Source organism: Heteronotia binoei, chromosome 12 (assembly GCF_032191835.1).
Source record: "Heteronotia binoei isolate CCM8104 ecotype False Entrance Well chromosome 12, APGP_CSIRO_Hbin_v1, whole genome shotgun sequence".
Classification (NCBI taxonomy): Eukaryota; Metazoa; Chordata; class Lepidosauria; order Squamata; family Gekkonidae; genus Heteronotia; species Heteronotia binoei.
The window spans coordinates 28,857,162-28,875,242 of record NC_083234.1 but is presented as its reverse complement, the minus strand read 5'-3'; the positions used below and the strand labels follow the sequence as shown (position 1 = coordinate 28,875,242).

At 42.3% G+C, this 18,081-nt stretch overlaps 2 protein-coding genes across 3 annotated transcripts in view; one reads left to right on the top strand and one right to left on the bottom strand.

Annotated features, from left to right (window-relative positions):
• The window catches only part of CCDC15 (coiled-coil domain containing 15), a 30,405-nt gene extending 26,864 nt beyond the window's left edge, over positions 1-3,541 (bottom strand). Inside the window, exons 1-4 of one of the 2 annotated variants that reach the window (XM_060251344.1) lie at positions 3,442-3,541; positions 2,517-2,761; positions 618-767; positions 250-444 (exon numbers count right to left, since the gene is read on the bottom strand). In XM_060251344.1, the coding sequence (XP_060107327.1) occupies positions 250-444; positions 618-767; positions 2,517-2,717 (546 nt within the window). In that variant the 5' untranslated portion in view covers positions 2,718-2,761; positions 3,442-3,541. Of the gene's footprint in view, positions 1-249; positions 445-617; positions 768-2,516; positions 2,762-2,902; positions 3,381-3,441 lie in introns of those variants that run through there. The other variant, XM_060251345.1, reaches the window with a different exon arrangement.
• A 5,990-nt stretch (positions 3,542-9,531) lies between these two features.
• The window catches only part of HEPACAM (hepatic and glial cell adhesion molecule), a 43,541-nt gene continuing 34,991 nt past the window's right edge, over positions 9,532-18,081 (top strand). The window contains exon 1 of the mRNA XM_060251803.1: positions 9,532-9,854. Within this exon, the coding sequence (XP_060107786.1) occupies positions 9,770-9,854 (85 nt within the window). The 5' untranslated portion in view covers positions 9,532-9,769. The remainder of the gene's footprint in view (positions 9,855-18,081) is intronic.

Sequence of the window (18,081 nt, the reverse complement as noted above, 5' to 3'; positions counted from 1 at the left end):
TCCAAAAAGGAAGGGGAGAGGCCTTAGATGGCTCATAGCAAAAACAATTTTTTAAAGATCATCTCTGAAAAACATTCTATAGGAAAGAACCTGTGATATCTACAGAACATGCACATAAAACACAATTTTATGGGAGAAAACACATTTGCCAATTATCGCTCCTGTGTTCTGAGCCTGGAAGACAGCAGTATAGTATTGCTGAGATCGCAGACAAAGTTCTCACCACCTTTACTAAAGGCAGACACTCACACTTTGGGCTTGTTCTAAGAACTGTGCTTCTTGCATTTCTCCTCCCCGCTGTTGCATGTTACTGAGTTGCTGCCCACCAGTAGAACTGCAAATGGCAGAATTTGTGTTGCGTCTGAATAAACATGTGTTTTTCTTGGGGGTCAGCTGCAGTGCTGAATCAGAAAATCCTATCACAACACAGCCTTCTTTTTGAGCCTGCAGGATGAAAAATATATATATATTGAGCACTGGAAGAGGAGCAAAACCAAGCACATCTATTGTCATTTTCTCCACTATGGCTCTACATTTGATTAGCTGGCCTTTCAAGGAAAGGTCATACATGTGCAGTAAAGAGAAGCAGATCTGGAAATTAGGAAATGTTGGCTTACTGCTTCAAATGATTTTTGAAGATGCTGTTTTTTTCTCTGCTTAACATACTGGTTCACTCTGTGTTTGACCTCTTCTTGAAAGCGTTTCAAAACCATCTCTTTTTCCTTTTGTTGCTCTTTGTATTCCTCTTCAATTACAGCTGCTGAAGTCTTAAAAGAAAGAAAAAAAGACTTCATTTAGAAAAAAATTATGCTTCTTCTCCAGGAACCTGCTTAAAACAGCATACAAACTACAAATAATAAACACAAAACCTTAAAAGATGTTAATTAAAATCCAGCATCAAGAAAGCCCAAAGCCCAGCATAAATACATAGACCATAAAAACAGTCAATAACAGTTTAAAATAAGTTTCTAGACTAAAATAGTGTTTAATAGAGAGCCAGTTTGGTGTCGTGGTTAAGAGTGTGGACTCTAATCTGGGAGAACAGGGTTTGATTCCCCACTCTTCCACATGCAGCTGCTGATGTGACCTTAGATCAGTCACAAGTTCTCTCAAGAGCAATTCTCAAAAGAGCTGTCCCAGCCCCACCTACCTCACAGGTGTCTCTTATGGAGAGGGGAAGAGAAAGGACTGTAAACTGCTCTGAGACTCTGAGTGAAGGGCAGGGTATAAATCCAGTCTCTTCTCCTTTAAATAGTATTGAGGTGAGTCTCAAGGGAAAGAGCGTTTCTTAAGCAAGGTGCTGCTATTACTGTAAAAGCCCTTTCTCTGCTTACCACTTGCCTTGCCTCTGAAGGCAGTGGCAGAGAGAGGGGCTTGTGAGGCAGACTTGAACTGGCCCACTGGACTATATGGGCTGGCCCCAAGCTATTTAGGTCTTTCTTAGGGGTCATTCAGAATTGTGCCTGGAAACATATGAGCAGCCAATGTAGATCTTGCCGCACTGAAGTGATATATCCTGCTCCTGACAATAACTGAGTTGCTGGCATTTTGGATGAGCTGAAATTTCTAGACTTTACAGTAATCTAACCTGAATATAATCAAAGCATGGCTCACCATAGCCAGGTCACAATTTCTGAGGAACAACTGTAGCTACTGTATTAGCTAAACTCACAAAAAAGCAATATGTGCCGCAGAAGAAATCTGGCCCTCAAATTGTAGTCATCCAACAGTACCCTCAAGCCATGAATCTGTTCCTTCAAAGAGAGTGCACCCCCTCCAGGACAGGCTAACTTGTCACTGATCAGTAGCACCTCAGTCTTGTCTGGATTGAGCTTCAGTCTACTGACCCTGATCCATCATAAACATCTCTTGGAGGTTTGATTATACCAGGAATGAACAGAAAATGGACCACAATCCAACAGTGAGCCACAGGCAGGTTTCTGATGGACTACCCAGTGGGCTGCGGGAACTCCCACAAAGAGCAGTGGATTAGGCAGACCTTGGTCTGATTCGGCAAGATACTTACTTTTTAAAATCAAGTGCATGTTAGAACTTTAAACAAATCAGCTATGCTTCAACTATTAAGAAATATTCAGTACACATATCAGCTTTGCAGATTTACCTATTAGTATATTATGGAAATAAACCAACACCTGTAAGCTAAATTTCAGGGGAAAGCCCCCTCCCCCCCCAAACGGGTACATAATACATTGAATGTAAAAGAATAGCTCAGCTCATACATATGAGGAACTGCTAATCATTCCAGATATCAAAATTCAGCTAATCTGGACAGCTAAAATTTAATCCTTAGAATTTCCAGTTAATATTAGAGGGCTAAGAAATAGTTCTCTCTGGCCGAGGCTCTAGAGAGCTGATAACAGATGCAGTGGCCAGTACTGGGTGAGAAGGGCCAGTGAGATGAGACAGTATAAGGTGGCTCCATTGCTGTGTTTGTTCAGATACACTGATGTTCTGAACACTGCAGTAAAAGCAAAACATCTTTTCTTAGTACTCACAAAAGCTAGGCTTTCCTCTTGCTCTGTATCTTCTGGGGCACTCTCCACCCAAGCCCCAACAGGCGCCACAGGCTGATTTCTCTCTGCTAACACCTTCCACCTTGCTGCTGCTGACAGAGGTCGCACATTTTCACAAACAGGCAACTTTCCGCTGGCCCTCCAGCAACAATGCTGCAACTGCTGTTTCTTGGAGGGTAGCATCCCAGGCACAGGGAACTTTTAAAGCCAGAACTTAGATACAGCCTCTGCACAATATACAAGCGCAGGTTCAAGAGGGCATTGATATACAAGCCAACAACTCAGACACAGTAACGCACCACTAATGACAGAGCAGTCCTAAGCACGTCTAATCAGAATCCTACTCAGCATCTTTAACAAAAGCTTACCATGCAGAAAACAACTTTGCCTGAAATTTACCAATTGCACCGGGGAGTTTAGGGCAGCATTCACGGCTCCTTCCTTCATTTCATCCTCAATCACAACAACCCTACGAGGTGGGTTAGGCAGAGAGTGTGACATGTTTAAGAGTCTTCACTAAACTTCAAGGCAGAAGGGATTTGCAACCAAGTCAGTTGAGCCCCAGTCCAAATTCTACGCAGCTCTCTGGCTCTCAACGGCCACCCGATGTTCACCCGGTTGGCCCCCAGGCAGCCTCTATCTCACCTGCAAAAACATTGACCCCCAAGAGCCTTCCCCTGGGAGTGCGGGTTGTTCTCTTACTTGTACACCCCCCAGCAAGGCAACTTCCAGAAAGTCACTCCTTCCCACTAAAGAACCAGGCTTTTCTTCTCGTAGTCTCCAAGAGGTCTCACTAACGGCCGCCATGGCAACCGCCGGCACCTAGATCTACCCTGCCTAACGCCAGGGGTAGGAGCGGTTGCCATAGCAACCACCCCCGCCAGGTCTCCGCCACGCGCAGCCTCACCCAAAGGAGGACGGGAAATCAAACTCTCCCAACCGTCGCTTTTGAAATCACGCGCCAACTACAACACACTTCCGCAAGTGAACGCTCCATCCCCACCCTCCTTTTTCTCAGCTACCAATCCGGCTGCGGGGTCGCTAACGTCAGACAAAAGCGGAGCTGCGGTTGGCCAATGCTCAGCCTTCTCGCGCGAGACCCTGAGCGTTTGGCCACACCCTTGGACGGCAGTCTCGCCCACCGACTGTATAAGTAAGGTTTACTGTTGGGAAATCGATACTGTATTCAGTTTGCTAGGTTGTGATCGGTGTTTGGTTGGGAAGGGGCAGAAGCTGGTGGGGGCTGCTTTATAACTATTAATCTAGACTTGCTCAGAGATATTTAAGGAAAAGGGTTAATACCAATATTCCAAGTTTCAGAGTCTTGTGAGCAAAAATTCTACTTTGTCAGCAACTGGCATTAAAGTTGTGAGCTACTGCATTAATTATTGTACTCTCGGGTTAACCTTCCTAAGACAAAAATGTGTGAGCTGAAGGCTAAGAATCTGTGAGCTAGCTCATGCTAACTCAGCTTAGAACACTTGTTACTACTGTCATGAGTCAAGTACAGACTGACTTAAATTCAGCTGAAAGGGTCAAGAAGTAAGTGATGCAAAGGATATCTAACAGATCTTGGAGAACCAATGCTAGCTAAAATAGACAAGGCTGACTTTGGTAGGCTAAAGGTCTGACTCACATCACAAGAGCCAGTTTAATGTGGTTAAAGAGCTTGGGGACTCTAATCTGGAGAACCAGGTTTGATTCCCCACTCCTTCACATGAAGCCAGCTGGGTGACCTTGGGTCTGTCACAGAACTCTCTCAGCCCCACAGAGTGGCTGTTGTGGGGAGAGGAAGAGAAGGAGATTGCAAGCTACTCTGAGACTCTTGAGCAAAGGGTGTGGTAGAAATCCAGCTCCTCTTCCTTTGTAAGGCTGGTTCACTTGTTTGGGTTTTTCATGTAATATTTGGGACAGAGCTTTCCAGTATTGAAAGCCACAAGTTTTGAGGCTAAGTCTTGGTTCATGTTTAGTCCTAGCTGTTAGTGTTTGGTTTATAATTGGAAGGCCCAGCTGCAGTCAGCACCCCCAGCCTGGCCATTAATTGAATTTGAAAAATAAGCACCGTGTACTTATGATCTGTTGTGGTATTCTAAAAATTGATTTTTACTAGAAATAGAAAAGAATGTAGGGGAAAATACACTTTTGCAACCTAAGTTCTGCTTACAGGGGAGACTTGTAAATTCTGTACATTTATTTTGCAAAAGTCTAGTGTTTGAAATCTGTCATGCTATCTCTCTTTAAGGAGTGGCTTTTACTTATATTTCAGAACAGGCACACAATAACATTTATATTGTGGTAATTACAGTACTAGCAAATATAGAATCTTAACAGTTACATAGGTGAAAATTGGTCTCTGCCTCCAAGGAATTTATTATCTAAAAGCAGAATATAGGAAGAACAGAGGAAACGGGGACTATATTTTGATTTGCTTCTCTGTATGTATAGAGGTTATTCTTCCTGTTTTTTCAATAGGTCTTAGCAGTGAAAAATAAAAACCTAATTTCATTCAAAGTTAGAGTTTTACAGATTTCCAAGGAACTATGAGTGCTGAGTTTGAGCTAAAAGTGTTCCAAAGCTGCAGCTGTCTGTTGCATATGTGTTTGTTTTTGCTGTTCAGAACCAGTGCATAAATGGTACACTCAAAATGCTACCTACTGCAGTGATGAGGAGGTCATATCTGTGGTCTTTAGGGCCCAAACTAGCCACTAACTTTGGGCATTTTCATTTCGTATCTTTGCAGGGGTAATCCCATTCCCTTCTCCTTCCTCTGTAGGATAGAATGTTGTTGCTCCCTGCAGGACTATGTGTTTATAACATTTCTCTGCTTGGCACTGTACTTTTCTCCTCCTATCTGATAGCAGCTGGGCGTCTTGGAGGCTTATCTGATCATATCAACACGTCATAGGAATGATGGCTGAGCCAGCTGGAATTAAGGACTGCAGGATTCAGAAAGATGCTGACTTGTTGCAAAAAACAAAGCTTTGTTTGTGATTTTTTTTCACAGTTTGAAGGCAAGGCCAAGAACTCCAGTGGTGGAGAGCAAGAGAGTGATGATCATTTGTTTTGGTCTAAAACAAAAATTTTAGAGCCCTGGGAAAATTTTCTCTCTAGAAAATAATTATTTACAGGTTTGTATTCAAACACTTTGGAAGGAGCTCAACAGCCAACTGCCCAACAAGAAGATACTTTCTTGATGAGATTTGGAAGCTAGAAGCAATAAATAGAGTGATTTGCACCAAATGAGCATTTGGGAAACCCACCAAGTCATCCCCCACCCACACCTTTAATCAGCCATTTTAGAACAGCTGTTTGATAGTAAATATTGTATTTGATTAAGTACAACAGAGCTGGAACTGTAAAAGCATTCAGTTCACTTTGGCAATTGACTGTGTTTGGTAACCGTGTCCTATTCAAAAGATTTGGAAGAGCACAAAGGAGACTAATTGGCACATGGGGGCTGGAATGCTGGCCTAGTTAGGCTGTAGGATGACTGTTATGACTAAGGCTGAAATTAAAAGCAACAAAACCCAAAGGCCTGACAAACCGACACAGGGAAAAGACCTACTGGTTTATGATAGTGTTTCCTGACTGATTGCCATTACCGGTCTCTTAAATCTGAAGATGGCATGCCAGCAAAATATTTTGTGATTTCTAACAACTTCTCTGAGATGGTTGTTGCTAGGGCAGTGTTTATTTGTCTGCTCACATACATTTTTACTTCACATACATTTTGGCTGTTGTTCACGTACATTGAAATATGTGAAGCATTTAAAAGCCTGGTATCCTATGAGTTAAAGAACATGGGTTGATGTGGTACAGTGCAATCTCTTATGCTAATGTACCTATCCTTCTGAATAGCTAGCTTAAGCAGTACCCTGGAACCTGTATAGGGTTGCCAGCTCTGGGTTGGGAAATTCCTGGAGATTTGGGGGGAAGGGGGAGTTTAGGAAGGGCTGGGTTTAGAGAGGGAGAGACAACAGTGGGGTATAACACCATAGAGTCCATCTTCCAAAGCAGCCATTTTCTCCAGCGGAAGTGATCTCTGTAACCTGGAGACCAGTTGTAATTCTGGGAGATCTTCAGCCACCCTCTGGAGACTGGTAACTAGTCTTTAATCCGCTAAAATCAAGTCTAGAATTTATCATGAAAATTATGTACAATGATGTACAGTGCAACTGTCACATTGTTTCATCCTGCCCCTCCTTCAAGGAACTCAGAGTTGCATGCCCAGTCCTATTTTATCCTCATAACAGCCCTGTAAACTGAGGCAAGAAACATTGTAAGGTCACCCAACAAACTGTAGGGGCGAATGGAACTTTGTGTTCCCTCTGACCTAGTCCCACTGGTATATTACACTGGCTCATTTGTAGCACAATGAACAATTAAAATTAATTGGTTTTTTGGGGGGGCGGGGGGTTGTAGGGTTTGTTTGCATCTGGTTTGTTTCATACGGTTCTGTTGCCTTGGCATTAAAGAACATTTGTGGATCAGTTCTAGGATTGCCAGCCGGCCAGCTTTACACTGGGCATAACCAATTCCACACCATCACCCTTAGCCAGTTTTCAGATGAAGTCTCCCCCCCTCCCCCGAATGGAGAACATAGAAGAGAGGCAGGCTTTTGAAAAACAACTTGCTGCCTGTTAACCTGAAGGAATGCGCTGTGCTGCTCCTTCAAGGTTTTTGCATCACTAGGCTTGCTGCCAATTTTAATTTTCAGCCCAGGCCTTTCTTTGTTGAAAGCATCTTCTCTAAACACAGCAGCGGTCTTCCTCTAGTTTATCTGTCCTCCCTGATAGCTGTTATGTAAGACTGAGAGATGGCTGAGGACCTTGGGTAAATTAGTATTTTCTGTTGGTTCTGCCGTTTGACCACTGATTCTGATCTTCAGTGGGTCCCATTTTCACATCCCATCTATGAGAACCTAACAGTTAACCACCTACTCTGCGGAAGGTATACCAGGCTGCTGGGATGGAGTTAAAACGTCACTAAACTTGGTTTCTATCTGAAGGCTGTGTCTTGGCTGTGCTCTGTCCTCATTTTAAACTAAACCCAGCTTACAACACTATTCATTCCAGATTTGTGCCTTCCATATAGAGTTGCCACCTCTAATCGGGAAATACCAGGAGATTTCAGGTGTGGAGTCCGGGGTGGGCAAGGTTTGGGGAGAAGAGGGACTTCAGCAGGGTACTATGCCATAAAGCCCACCCTCTAAAGCAGCCTTTTTCTCCAAGAGAACTGATCTCTCTTCCCTGGAGCTCAGTTGTAATAGCAGATCTCCAGGTACCACCTGAAGGTTGGCAACCTTACTTCCATAAGCTGGCCACGCTAGTCATTTCTAATGGCTAGCTTACTACACTGCCAGCTTGTATGTATCATACAGGGGGGTGCTCATGTTTACTACTACAGGTTCTCTTGGTGAATACAAGTTTGTCTACCAAGTAGCAAAGCTTTTGCTAATTCTGAGCTTGACAACCTAGTCATTTACATGGAAAGCTGTTCCTCCCCCCACCCAGATATGCCATTAAAAGGGGGAGTCATCTCACATACAAGTTAAGTTTAAGTCCAGTAATAATACTTTTTGGTGTGTATAACATTTTTAGGAAGGGGGTCATCTTGTACTCAGTGTCATCTATCTTTCCAGTAAAAAAAAGTATGTCAAATGTTAAGGTGTTTTTCCAAACCACAGAGCCACACTGACTAGAGAGGATTCTTGGACTTCCTCTTGGATATGGCTGGTCTTTTCCCTCGTCTTAGTGATTCCTTTGCTTCTCTTACTTGGAGTTTTCTTAGTATTTGTAGAGACTTTAAACCTTATATCCTCACTGCTACAATAGGAAGAGGCCCAGGTAAGATAGATTTATCCCACTTACTATGGAGAAATGTAATGTCATGACCATTTCACACCTGATTTGAAGCCTCACTGGATTGTCATCTTGTGGTTCAGAGTGTTGAACTAGGATCTGGGAGGAAAAGGAAAGGAAAGGTCCCCTGTGCAAGCACCAGTCGCTACCGCCGGGGATCGAACTCAGGTCGTGAGCAGAGCTTAGGACTGCAGTACTGCAGCTTTAACGCTCTGTGCCACGGGGCTCTTATAAGATCTGGGAGACCCATGTTCAAATCCCTCTTATGCCATGGAAGCCTGCAGGTTGATCATGGGCAGTCATTCTCACACCCTAATCATGTTGTGAGGTTAAACTCGAGGGAGGGAAGAATAACAGACTGTCCTGAGCTCTTTGAAGCAATGGCAGGAAAATAATGTACTAAATAAATAAATGTGTGCTTTCATTGTTACTGCCTTATTCCAGAGTGCAAGAAGATGAGACATAAATGAGTTGCCAACTTTGGGCTGGAAAATTCCTTGAAATTTGGGTATGGAGCTTGAAAAGTTTATATATGAGAGGACCTCAGCAGTGTATAAAGCCATAGAATCCACCCTCCAAAGCAGTGATTTTCTCCAGATGAACTAATCTATATAGTTTGAAGATCTGTTGTAATTCTGGGAGGTCTCCAGGCCCCACCTGGAAGTTGGCAACCCTACATCATGTAAATCTATGTTGGTCTAAAAAAAGCCTTTTGGTGGGAGGGTAATTCCAACAGCTGTGTGTCCTGCCTGCAAATGCCACATCCTGTGCAGAAATCCATTCTCAAGTTATGGCTACTTGCCTGGAACAATTTAGCCATAAGCTAGAAACTAGAAAAAGCCCAGGAAGGTTTGCGAAAGACAAACAGCCCCAACTCTTTTCAAGGCCGGGAAAATGCAAATGGCTCCCATAATTTGCCTCGCTCGCCTGCTGAGACATTCATTTGAGAGGGCTGTGGGTACTGTGTGGCATATGTCAAAAACCCTCCCTAGGGACTGTAGGAGAGGCTACAGAAAAGTGTTCTGGAATTTTTGCTGAGAATCTTAAATCAAGCCTTTGATACAAGATTATTGAAAGTTTTGGGAATATTGGGTTGTTGTTTTTTTAAATATATTATTTTTCCCTTGAAAGACAGTTAGCCAACCCTTCAAAACAAAGAATGTAGGGCTCATAAATCCAGAAAACATCAGGTCTGACTAAAAGAGAAGAAAAGAGAAAAACAAAATCTCACAACAACACACAGAGCTCTGTCTATTGAAAAAGGACTTGGCAGGGTTCAGCGGTGGCAGAACAACTCCAAGTGGTACTAAGGGACGTGCCCGGAGTGGACAAATCATGCTAATTGTGTGAGAGGGACTGAAAACTAAACCCAAAATGAAGAGGGAAAGGCAAGTCTTGTCCAGAGTTCTCAGTGCTCCGGGTTTCGTGCAGTTAGCTTGCCTTTTTATAATCTACACAGGTAGGAAAATGGCACTCTTTATAAAGCTTTTGTGAAGGGTGGGGAACTTCGGCAGAAACCCTTGAAAGGGAATGAGGTTTGGTTCAGATGCTGAAAGCATGTGGGCACATGTTGTTCAGTTCCTAGGCAGAGGTGAAGATTCTTCAGGTGGCAGCTTTGAATACCTGCTGTTCCCCCTCATTCAGGAAGGCTCTGGGTTCCTTGCAGTTTGGCATACTGAGAAGGAAAATCAAGGAACTCTCTTTGGAGCTGAGGATTGATCTGTGTCTCTGAATTTGAGGATGGAGGGTCTGGATGACCATCTGGAATCCTTGGAACAATCTGAACAAATATTAAAAACAAAGCAGGTGGATTTAGGCATGTTTATGCAAAGATGAGTTGCCAGAGAGACTCATCATTCAGTGGTTAGCTGCAAATGCATACAAAATGTTATGACAGAGCTTGTGTTTTGATTGCCCATCTTAAATTTTGGCATCAGGGTTTAAAATTAAATATGTTTAGAAGGATCTGAAAGCAAATAACTTTTCCGAGAAGTGCTGCCTTTTGTTTTGTGTGTATGTGTATTTTCAATAAATCCAGTTTTGTCAGGAAATTATCTGTGGTGCAGTTGTGTTGTAGTGGCAGAAAGACACTGCTATGAATTTAACAGGGCAATCCTAAGGAAAGTTACTACAGTCTAAGCCCATTCAGTTCAAATCAGTTCAAATCTTACTGCTGTTCTGAACTTTAGGCAAGCTATTCTCTCACCCTCCTGTGCCCCCCCCCCACTTGCAATATTTGAATAATACCATCCTGCCTTGCAGGGCTGTTGTGAGAAAAATTACAACATCGTGTATTTCTATCATGTTAAACTTAATGCAGCAGCAAATGTTTTGGGGACCTACATCCCATTGAAAGCAATGGAATACGATTTCAGTTATTAACTTGTCTTAGCTGCAGATGTAAAGGAATTTTGAAGTGGACTACCTTTACCTTTTATAGTGAAGGACACAGATGTGTAACAGTGAAGAAACCAGCAGAATTGTGATGTCTTAAACATAAAAAAAATATGTCTTCTAAACGGGACAGGTGCAGCCTGACAGTACAGTTTAGCCCAGTTTCATCAAAATATGGAAGGTAAGCAGGGCTGGCTATGGTTAGTGCTTGGATGTAAGACCCCCAAGGAGGGCAGGGGTTGCTACGCAGAGGAAAGTGATGGCCAACAACCTCTGCTCATCTCTTGCCTGCAAAACTGCATGGTCCTAAGGTTGCCTTGAGTCAGTTGCTGCTTGTTAGCATGCAATTAGTATTATTAAGGGGGACAGCAACACCCATGTTGCATTTAAGGTAAATGTAGCTTCCTAGTGAACAAACCCTATAAAGTGATCTTTTCCATATTCTTTGTTATCTACCCCATTGCTTGAAGTACCCCTCTTCTGTGGTTCCCTGTCTTGGCTTCTTTTTTGAGAAAGCTATTGGAGGGGGGGGGATTTAACTGCCCTAGCTCTACTCAGGGGAGGACTTGGGAAAGGGGGAAAATCTCTGGATTTTATTAAAGGTCCCCTAATTAATAATTTTAGCACTTGTCAACTCCAGTTATGAAGAATAACCTTACCATGTAATTCTACTGTACATTGTTACAGTAGCCATCAAGAATGTTTAGATAATTGATAGGTTATACCTTTTGAAAAAAAAAAAAAAACAGCCTTGTCTCATGAGAATGGAGAACCCAGGATGGGTTTAGTTGCATTGGCTTCCCCCTGCCCTCATTTAATTGAAGTGCCTTTCTTGGCACTATGTTTTGCTAGTACTAATCTTTGTTTCTTGCTCCTTAAGGGTGTACGGTGGTGATGGTCCCAGAATTTCGTTGTGTAGTGAGTGTGCCTAGAACACTGTGTCCCTGGCTTTTCAGTTGCACAAAGCCAAATTAAGAAGAATTTCTCTTCCCAGAACAAGCAGGACTTTTCCTCCTTTTCATGCCTTCTTGTATTGTGAACTCTATAACTAGCCCTGAGGTCCACTTAATACTTTACCAAATATCTACATGGATGGTGCTTCTGTATTGGAATTCATGAGATATCTTGCAAGTAGATTGGTACGAAAGGGTCATACAAGTGAGTCTTGTGTGCTGTTTGCCTGTGCTAGTAACCTGCAATCTGTTGGGGCTTAGTGTGCATATATTGCTTGCAATCATAATGTATTTCATATCCAGTTTGGAGAGTTCTAGAGGCGTGAAGATTTTGTAAATCTGAAAGGCACTGCTGGCATTTCACTGCACCGTATTAGAAATTGTGACACAGGATGATCCTAGGGTTGCCAGCCTCCAGGTGTTGGTAGGAGATTTCCCTCTATTACAACTCATCTTCTGGTGACAGAGATCAGTTTACATGGGGAAAATGGCCACTTTGGAAGTTGGACTCTGTGCCATTATGCTGCAAACTCACCTTCCTCAAGCTCCACCCCCAAAATCTCTAGCTATTTCCCAGCCTGGGGCTGGCAACCCTAGATGATTCAGAGAGGCATGCAGCTTGTGCTCTATCCCCTCCCCTAAGAGAATAAATTTGATTTGATATGGCCTTTCTTTATCTACACACTGGCAAAACGGGCTTGAAACGAGAGCTGGATTCAGATGTCACATCTAACATGAGCTCATTTTGTAGTGTAGGCTATATCATGTTTTTGTTTGCCTCACTGTTTGATAGTACTATAGCAATAAAAGCAATTTCATCCTAGGGATATTGTAAATATAAAAGATAATACAAATCACAAAGCGCTTTGCTAACTAAAAGCACTTTAATCCAGATAAGCAGAACAGGGTAGAGAAGGGTCCAGAATTTCTGCTCATAAATTTGAACTAAAGCTGTGAATTAAAATTCATAAATTCGTTTTTATGCTATTTATAGTCTGCATTTGTCACTGAGACTCAAGGAGGATTACACAGAGTAAGTCAATACAATCAACAAGACATTATATGTGTGTGTGTGTATTGAGTGCCGTCCAGTCTCTTCCTACTTATGACAAGCCTATGAATTCATGACCTCCAAAATGTTCTGTTAACACTCTTGCTTAGGTCTTTCATATGGAGGCCCGTGGCTGCCTTGATTGAGTTAATTTGTCTCTTGTTGGATCTTCCTCTTTTCCTGCTCTCTTTAACTTTTTGTCTTTTCCAGTCTTCTCATAATGTGACCAAAGTACGATAGCCTCAGTTGAGTCATTTTAGCTTCTAGGGAGAGGTCAAGCTTGACTGAATCTAAAACCTACTTATTTATCTTTTTTGGCAATTCACGATATCCATAAAATTCTCCTCCAACACCACATGACATTCAGTAAACAAAATAGGAATTTCATTGTAGAAATTTGAAACCAACCAGAAATCTGCAAACAGAACTGAAACAAAGTGTAAGTATTAAAATGATGTGTTAAATAATGCAAAAATTACATAGTAGGAACCTACTTACAGCAAACAGGATGCAGGCTAAACCTATATCTAGCAGCTTTCGAAATACAACCTCTTCTTTCTCATTTCTTTGCAGATTCACCAGTGTATTTCAAATTTCAATTCCATCAACCCCTCTCCCCAAATTTCATATTGTGCCATTGTGCTTTGATACATACTGGCTTCCAGGAGCAGTTTATAGCACGTCCTGCCTTCCAGGGCTGACTGTTGCCTAGGCAATGCCTGGCAATTTGCAACTTGTGTGATTCAAGGTGCTAGCCTTGTTCATTTGTTCCCATGAAGTCATGAATAGGTATGCCTGTATGTTATGGTTGCCACTCAATATTAGGAACTCTTGGAGCCGGCAGCAAAGACATATGCAAGGAAATGTCTTTTTTGTGAATAGGGCCATTCATCCTTTGGGATGGCCCTCTATTGCACTGAGATGTGGGAGACAGACATGTGCCATCCAGCTCCTTGTGCATGGAATATTTATGTACAGCATTTGGGAAAGGCAAGACAGAATTTTGTGGCACTGAGATGTAACAATTGCAGGGCTTTGATTCAGCTCCTAATTAGGTGACAAAAGTTATGCACAGGGTAGAAGAAATGGAGAAAGATCATTTTCTCCTCTCCAGTAACATTAGATTTCAGGGCATCCAATGTGGTTGATGGGCAGATTGAGGAAAGAAAAAGTACTTCTTCACATGATGCATATTAACTCAGAGCTACTGAGTCCCCCTTGGCCAGCAATGGAAGAAGTTGTAGGGTTACCAAGTGTATGTTTGGAAAATTCTGGAGATTTGGAAATGGAGCCTGGGGAAGACAGGGACCTCAGTGAGGTATAATGTGATAGAGTCCGCCCTCCAAAACATCCATTTTCTCCAGGGGAACTGATCTCTGTAGTCTGAAGATGAACTGTGATTCCGGGGGATTCCCAGGTCTCACTGGCATCCTGAGCCCACTGGTTTTGGATAGATTTTAAAAGGGATTAGATTAATTCATAGAGAATTGGTTAATTAATGGACGTTAGCCATGATGGCTAAATAGATGCTCCGTGTTCAGAAACAGTTTATCTTTTTACTAGTTTTAGCAGGGTGGGCAAAGGGGAAACCTTGTATGCCTTTCAGGGCATGACTGGCCAGTGTCTGAAACAGGATGCTGGACTCAACAAACTCTTGGTTTTAGAGTTGCCAATTCCAGGTCAGGAAATTCCTGGAGATTTGGGGGAGAAGCTGGGTTTGGGGCAGGAGGTACCTCGGTGGGGTCTAATGCTATACAGTTCACCCTCCCAAGCAAACATTTTCTCCAGGGAAACTGATTCTCAGTAGTCTGGAGATCAATTGTAATTCCAGGAGATCTCCAGATCCTACCTGGGAGTTGGCAATCCTATTTGGTTTGATCCAGCATGGTTCCTTTTACATCCCACCCAGGAAATTGAGTTGTTATTGAAGAAACAGTTGGTGGCATCACAGTGCCTGCAGTCAGCAAATTGGGAATCTTTGTGCTGGCTGAGGGTTTTTTTTAAATTTCCAGGATACACTTTTGAAAAATAGATTTTCCCCAAGGCTATATGATTTAAATATATGTTCCTTCCTGTGCTTTATGTATATAAAGCATTTGTTTTTTGCCTTTCTTCCTTATGATGTTCAACCTCGTTTGTAATAGAAATAAAACACCATAAAATAGATCATATAAAATTACATAAAAGTAAAATTTAAATTCACAATGTTGGACTGCTTTCATTAAATTCTGTCCCAAAATAAAGCCAACTGCTTCCTAAAGACTTGAAAGTGAGGAGATCAAGTACACCTCCCTGGGGAGGCTGTTCGAGAATCATGGGGCTGCCACTGAAAAGGCCCTCTCTTGTGTACCTACCAAATGAGCTTCTTTGATTGATGGGACAGTCAGGAGGGCCTGTGATCTTAATTCCTAGGCAGGAACATATGGTAGAAGACATAAGAACATAAGAGAAGCCATGTTGGATCAGGCCAACGGCCCATCCAGTCCAACACTCTGTGTCACACGGTGGCAATTTTTTTTTATATATACATACACACTGTGGCTAATAGCCACTGATGGACCTCTGCACCATATTTTTATTTAAACCCCTCTTGAAGGTGGCTATACTTGTGGCCGCCACCACCTCCTGTGGCAGTGAATTCCACGTGTTAATCACCCTTTGGGTGAAGAAGTACTTCCTTTTATCCGTTTTAACCTGTCTGCTCAGCAATTTCATCGAATGCCCACGAGTTCTTATATTGTGAGAAAGGGAGAAAAGTACTTCTTTCTCTACTTTCTCCATCCCATGCATTATCTTGTAAACCTCTATCATGTCACCCCGGAAGCTGACATGACAGTTGACTGGTCCCAAGCCATGTGGGACTTTAAAGGTCAAAACCAGCAGTATTAATTAGGCATGGGAGTGGATTGGTAGCCAGTATAATTGCTGGCAATTACTCCCCCTCCCACCTGCATGTAATATTTGAGGAAATCTGTTTCAGTGTATGTGAAGAAATGCACATGCTGTGTCTCTGTTCTCTCATGTAGCCAGGGTTGAGCGTGGTTCATCTTGGGGGTGCTGCCTGCTGGACTCTAGTTTCATTCTCATATCTCTTTGTTAACTCTGGCATTTGCGTGCTAATTTGCTGCCATTCATTGATACCTGATCCTATTTCAGCTCAACTTATGCATCTTGGCTCTGACTGGCCCTTCCTAACAGTTGCCCCCCCCCCTCTTTTCCTGCAAGTAGGACTTTAGGAGATTTTATTCATATGAACATATGAAGCTGCCTTATACTGAATAAGACCCTTGGTCCATCAAAGTCAGTATTGTCTTCTCAGACTGGCAGCGGCTCTCCAGGGTCTCAAGCTGAGGTTTTTCACACCTATTTGCCTGGACCCTTTTTTGGAGATGCCGGGGATTGAACCTGGGACCTTCTGCTTCCCAAGCAGATGCTCTACCACTGAGCCACCATCCCTATTCCATTGTTTATACCTGTAGAACAATGCTCCCTCTAAGCTGTGGAATCTTGTAAGCAAAAATTCTGCTTGGTGAGCTACTGACATTAAAGTTGTGAGCTACTGCATAAATTAGTTTGCTCTGATGTGAGCCAGAGGCTAAAAAAACCTGTGACCTAGCTCACAGTCACTCAGTTTATACAGAACACTGCTGTAGAAGTGTGCTGGTGTAGGAAAGCACATACTTTGAATAAAGCTTTGTTGGACTTCAAGGTGCCACTGGACTCCCAACTTTGTTCTGCTGTCAAAGATTTCAGGTTTTCACAGCTGGTAACATCATAAGGGTTTGTAGAATCTTTCGGGATCAAGTGCCGGCACTTGATCCCGGCACTTGATCCCGAAAGAACACGGCACTTGATCCCGAAAGATTCTACAAACCCTTATTTGTTCTGCTGCTTCAGACCAACATGGCTACCCACTTTCTTCGGAGAAAGTGTAGGATACAAAGGTATCGGTTGAATAAATGCAGTTATTGTGGCTATCCAGGTTTATTTATTGTCACACTCTCTCCAGTTCCCTGAGCAGTGAGAAGATCCAGAAGTAGAATTGCCAGGTTTGGTTTCTTTTGCATAATAGCACTGAAGGTGGATGATGCCTTTGTAAACAGGACTGCTGATAGGCACTGTGAGCCTGAGACAGGTTCTTTCTGGGCCCCCTTCTTACCTCCCAGACCCAATCCAAACATTGTTTGAAAACCAATTGTAAAATTTGATTTAATTACAAGAATAGAGGAAGAGGTACTTATTTTATTGCCTTTCTCCCATGCACCGTAGGTGGATTACACATAGTAAGTCAGTACAGCCAGCAAAATGGGATATTTAGTAATAATGCATTAGGATATTAGAAGACTGCAAACCACCAGAAAGAACAGGAGCATAGATATGACATATTAAGTGAATGGAGGCAAAGAGTCACTCCTACACTGCAGCAGATCTGTTGTGACATCAGATCCCCAGAGAGACAGAGAGATCCTGCATTGCAAGGTGCTTCACCTTCAGCCAGCTCCCAGATCACTTCTGTTCCTTCTTCCAGCTTGATGCCTGTCACTTCTTTTTTTTCTTTCTTCAAAATTGTTAGAAAGGATAGAATTTTTTTTTTTTAATAATTTAAATTTTATTCAAAAAAGTTTCAATAAATTACAACAAATAACACACCCCCATACGGGGTCCAAACCAAATCCATATGATTACCGTCACATCTGATCATATTAGTTAGGTGTTGCAGAAAAACTTCTCGAATTATACACATAAATCAGACAGTCAAAAAGCATTGAAATACATCCAATGAGTATCAGTATATCATAAAGTTTACATATTTTGCGGGTAGTTTCCCAAAAATAGTATCAGAACTGTTCACATACTCAAGGAAGTTGAACCACTTCTGAAGAAACCAATCTCCCGCTTTAGTATTATCCATCATAGCAATAGTTAATGCCACTGGAAACTTGCTCCAAAAGCAACTCAAAGCAGCTCCCCCTTCATTCCAGCTAAATAAATTTCCTTCCATTAATGACATAAGGTCACTCAGTATTCCGATTAATGACTATTGATTTATAATTATAGTCGATGACAAGGAGAACATCAGAGTCAGCAAGATGAGGATGCTGGGAAAACAGAGTAAATGTCATCTTGCTATGTAAATTCACTCTTGAAATGTGAGAGTTATAAATTTCTGTTACTAATGTAAATATGGTCAGTTTTGGGCAGGCCTTTTGGTTGTAATTCAAAATATTTGGTTACATTTTGTTTAGGGGTTTCTGAGGATATATGTACACATACTTTCAAGAAGGATT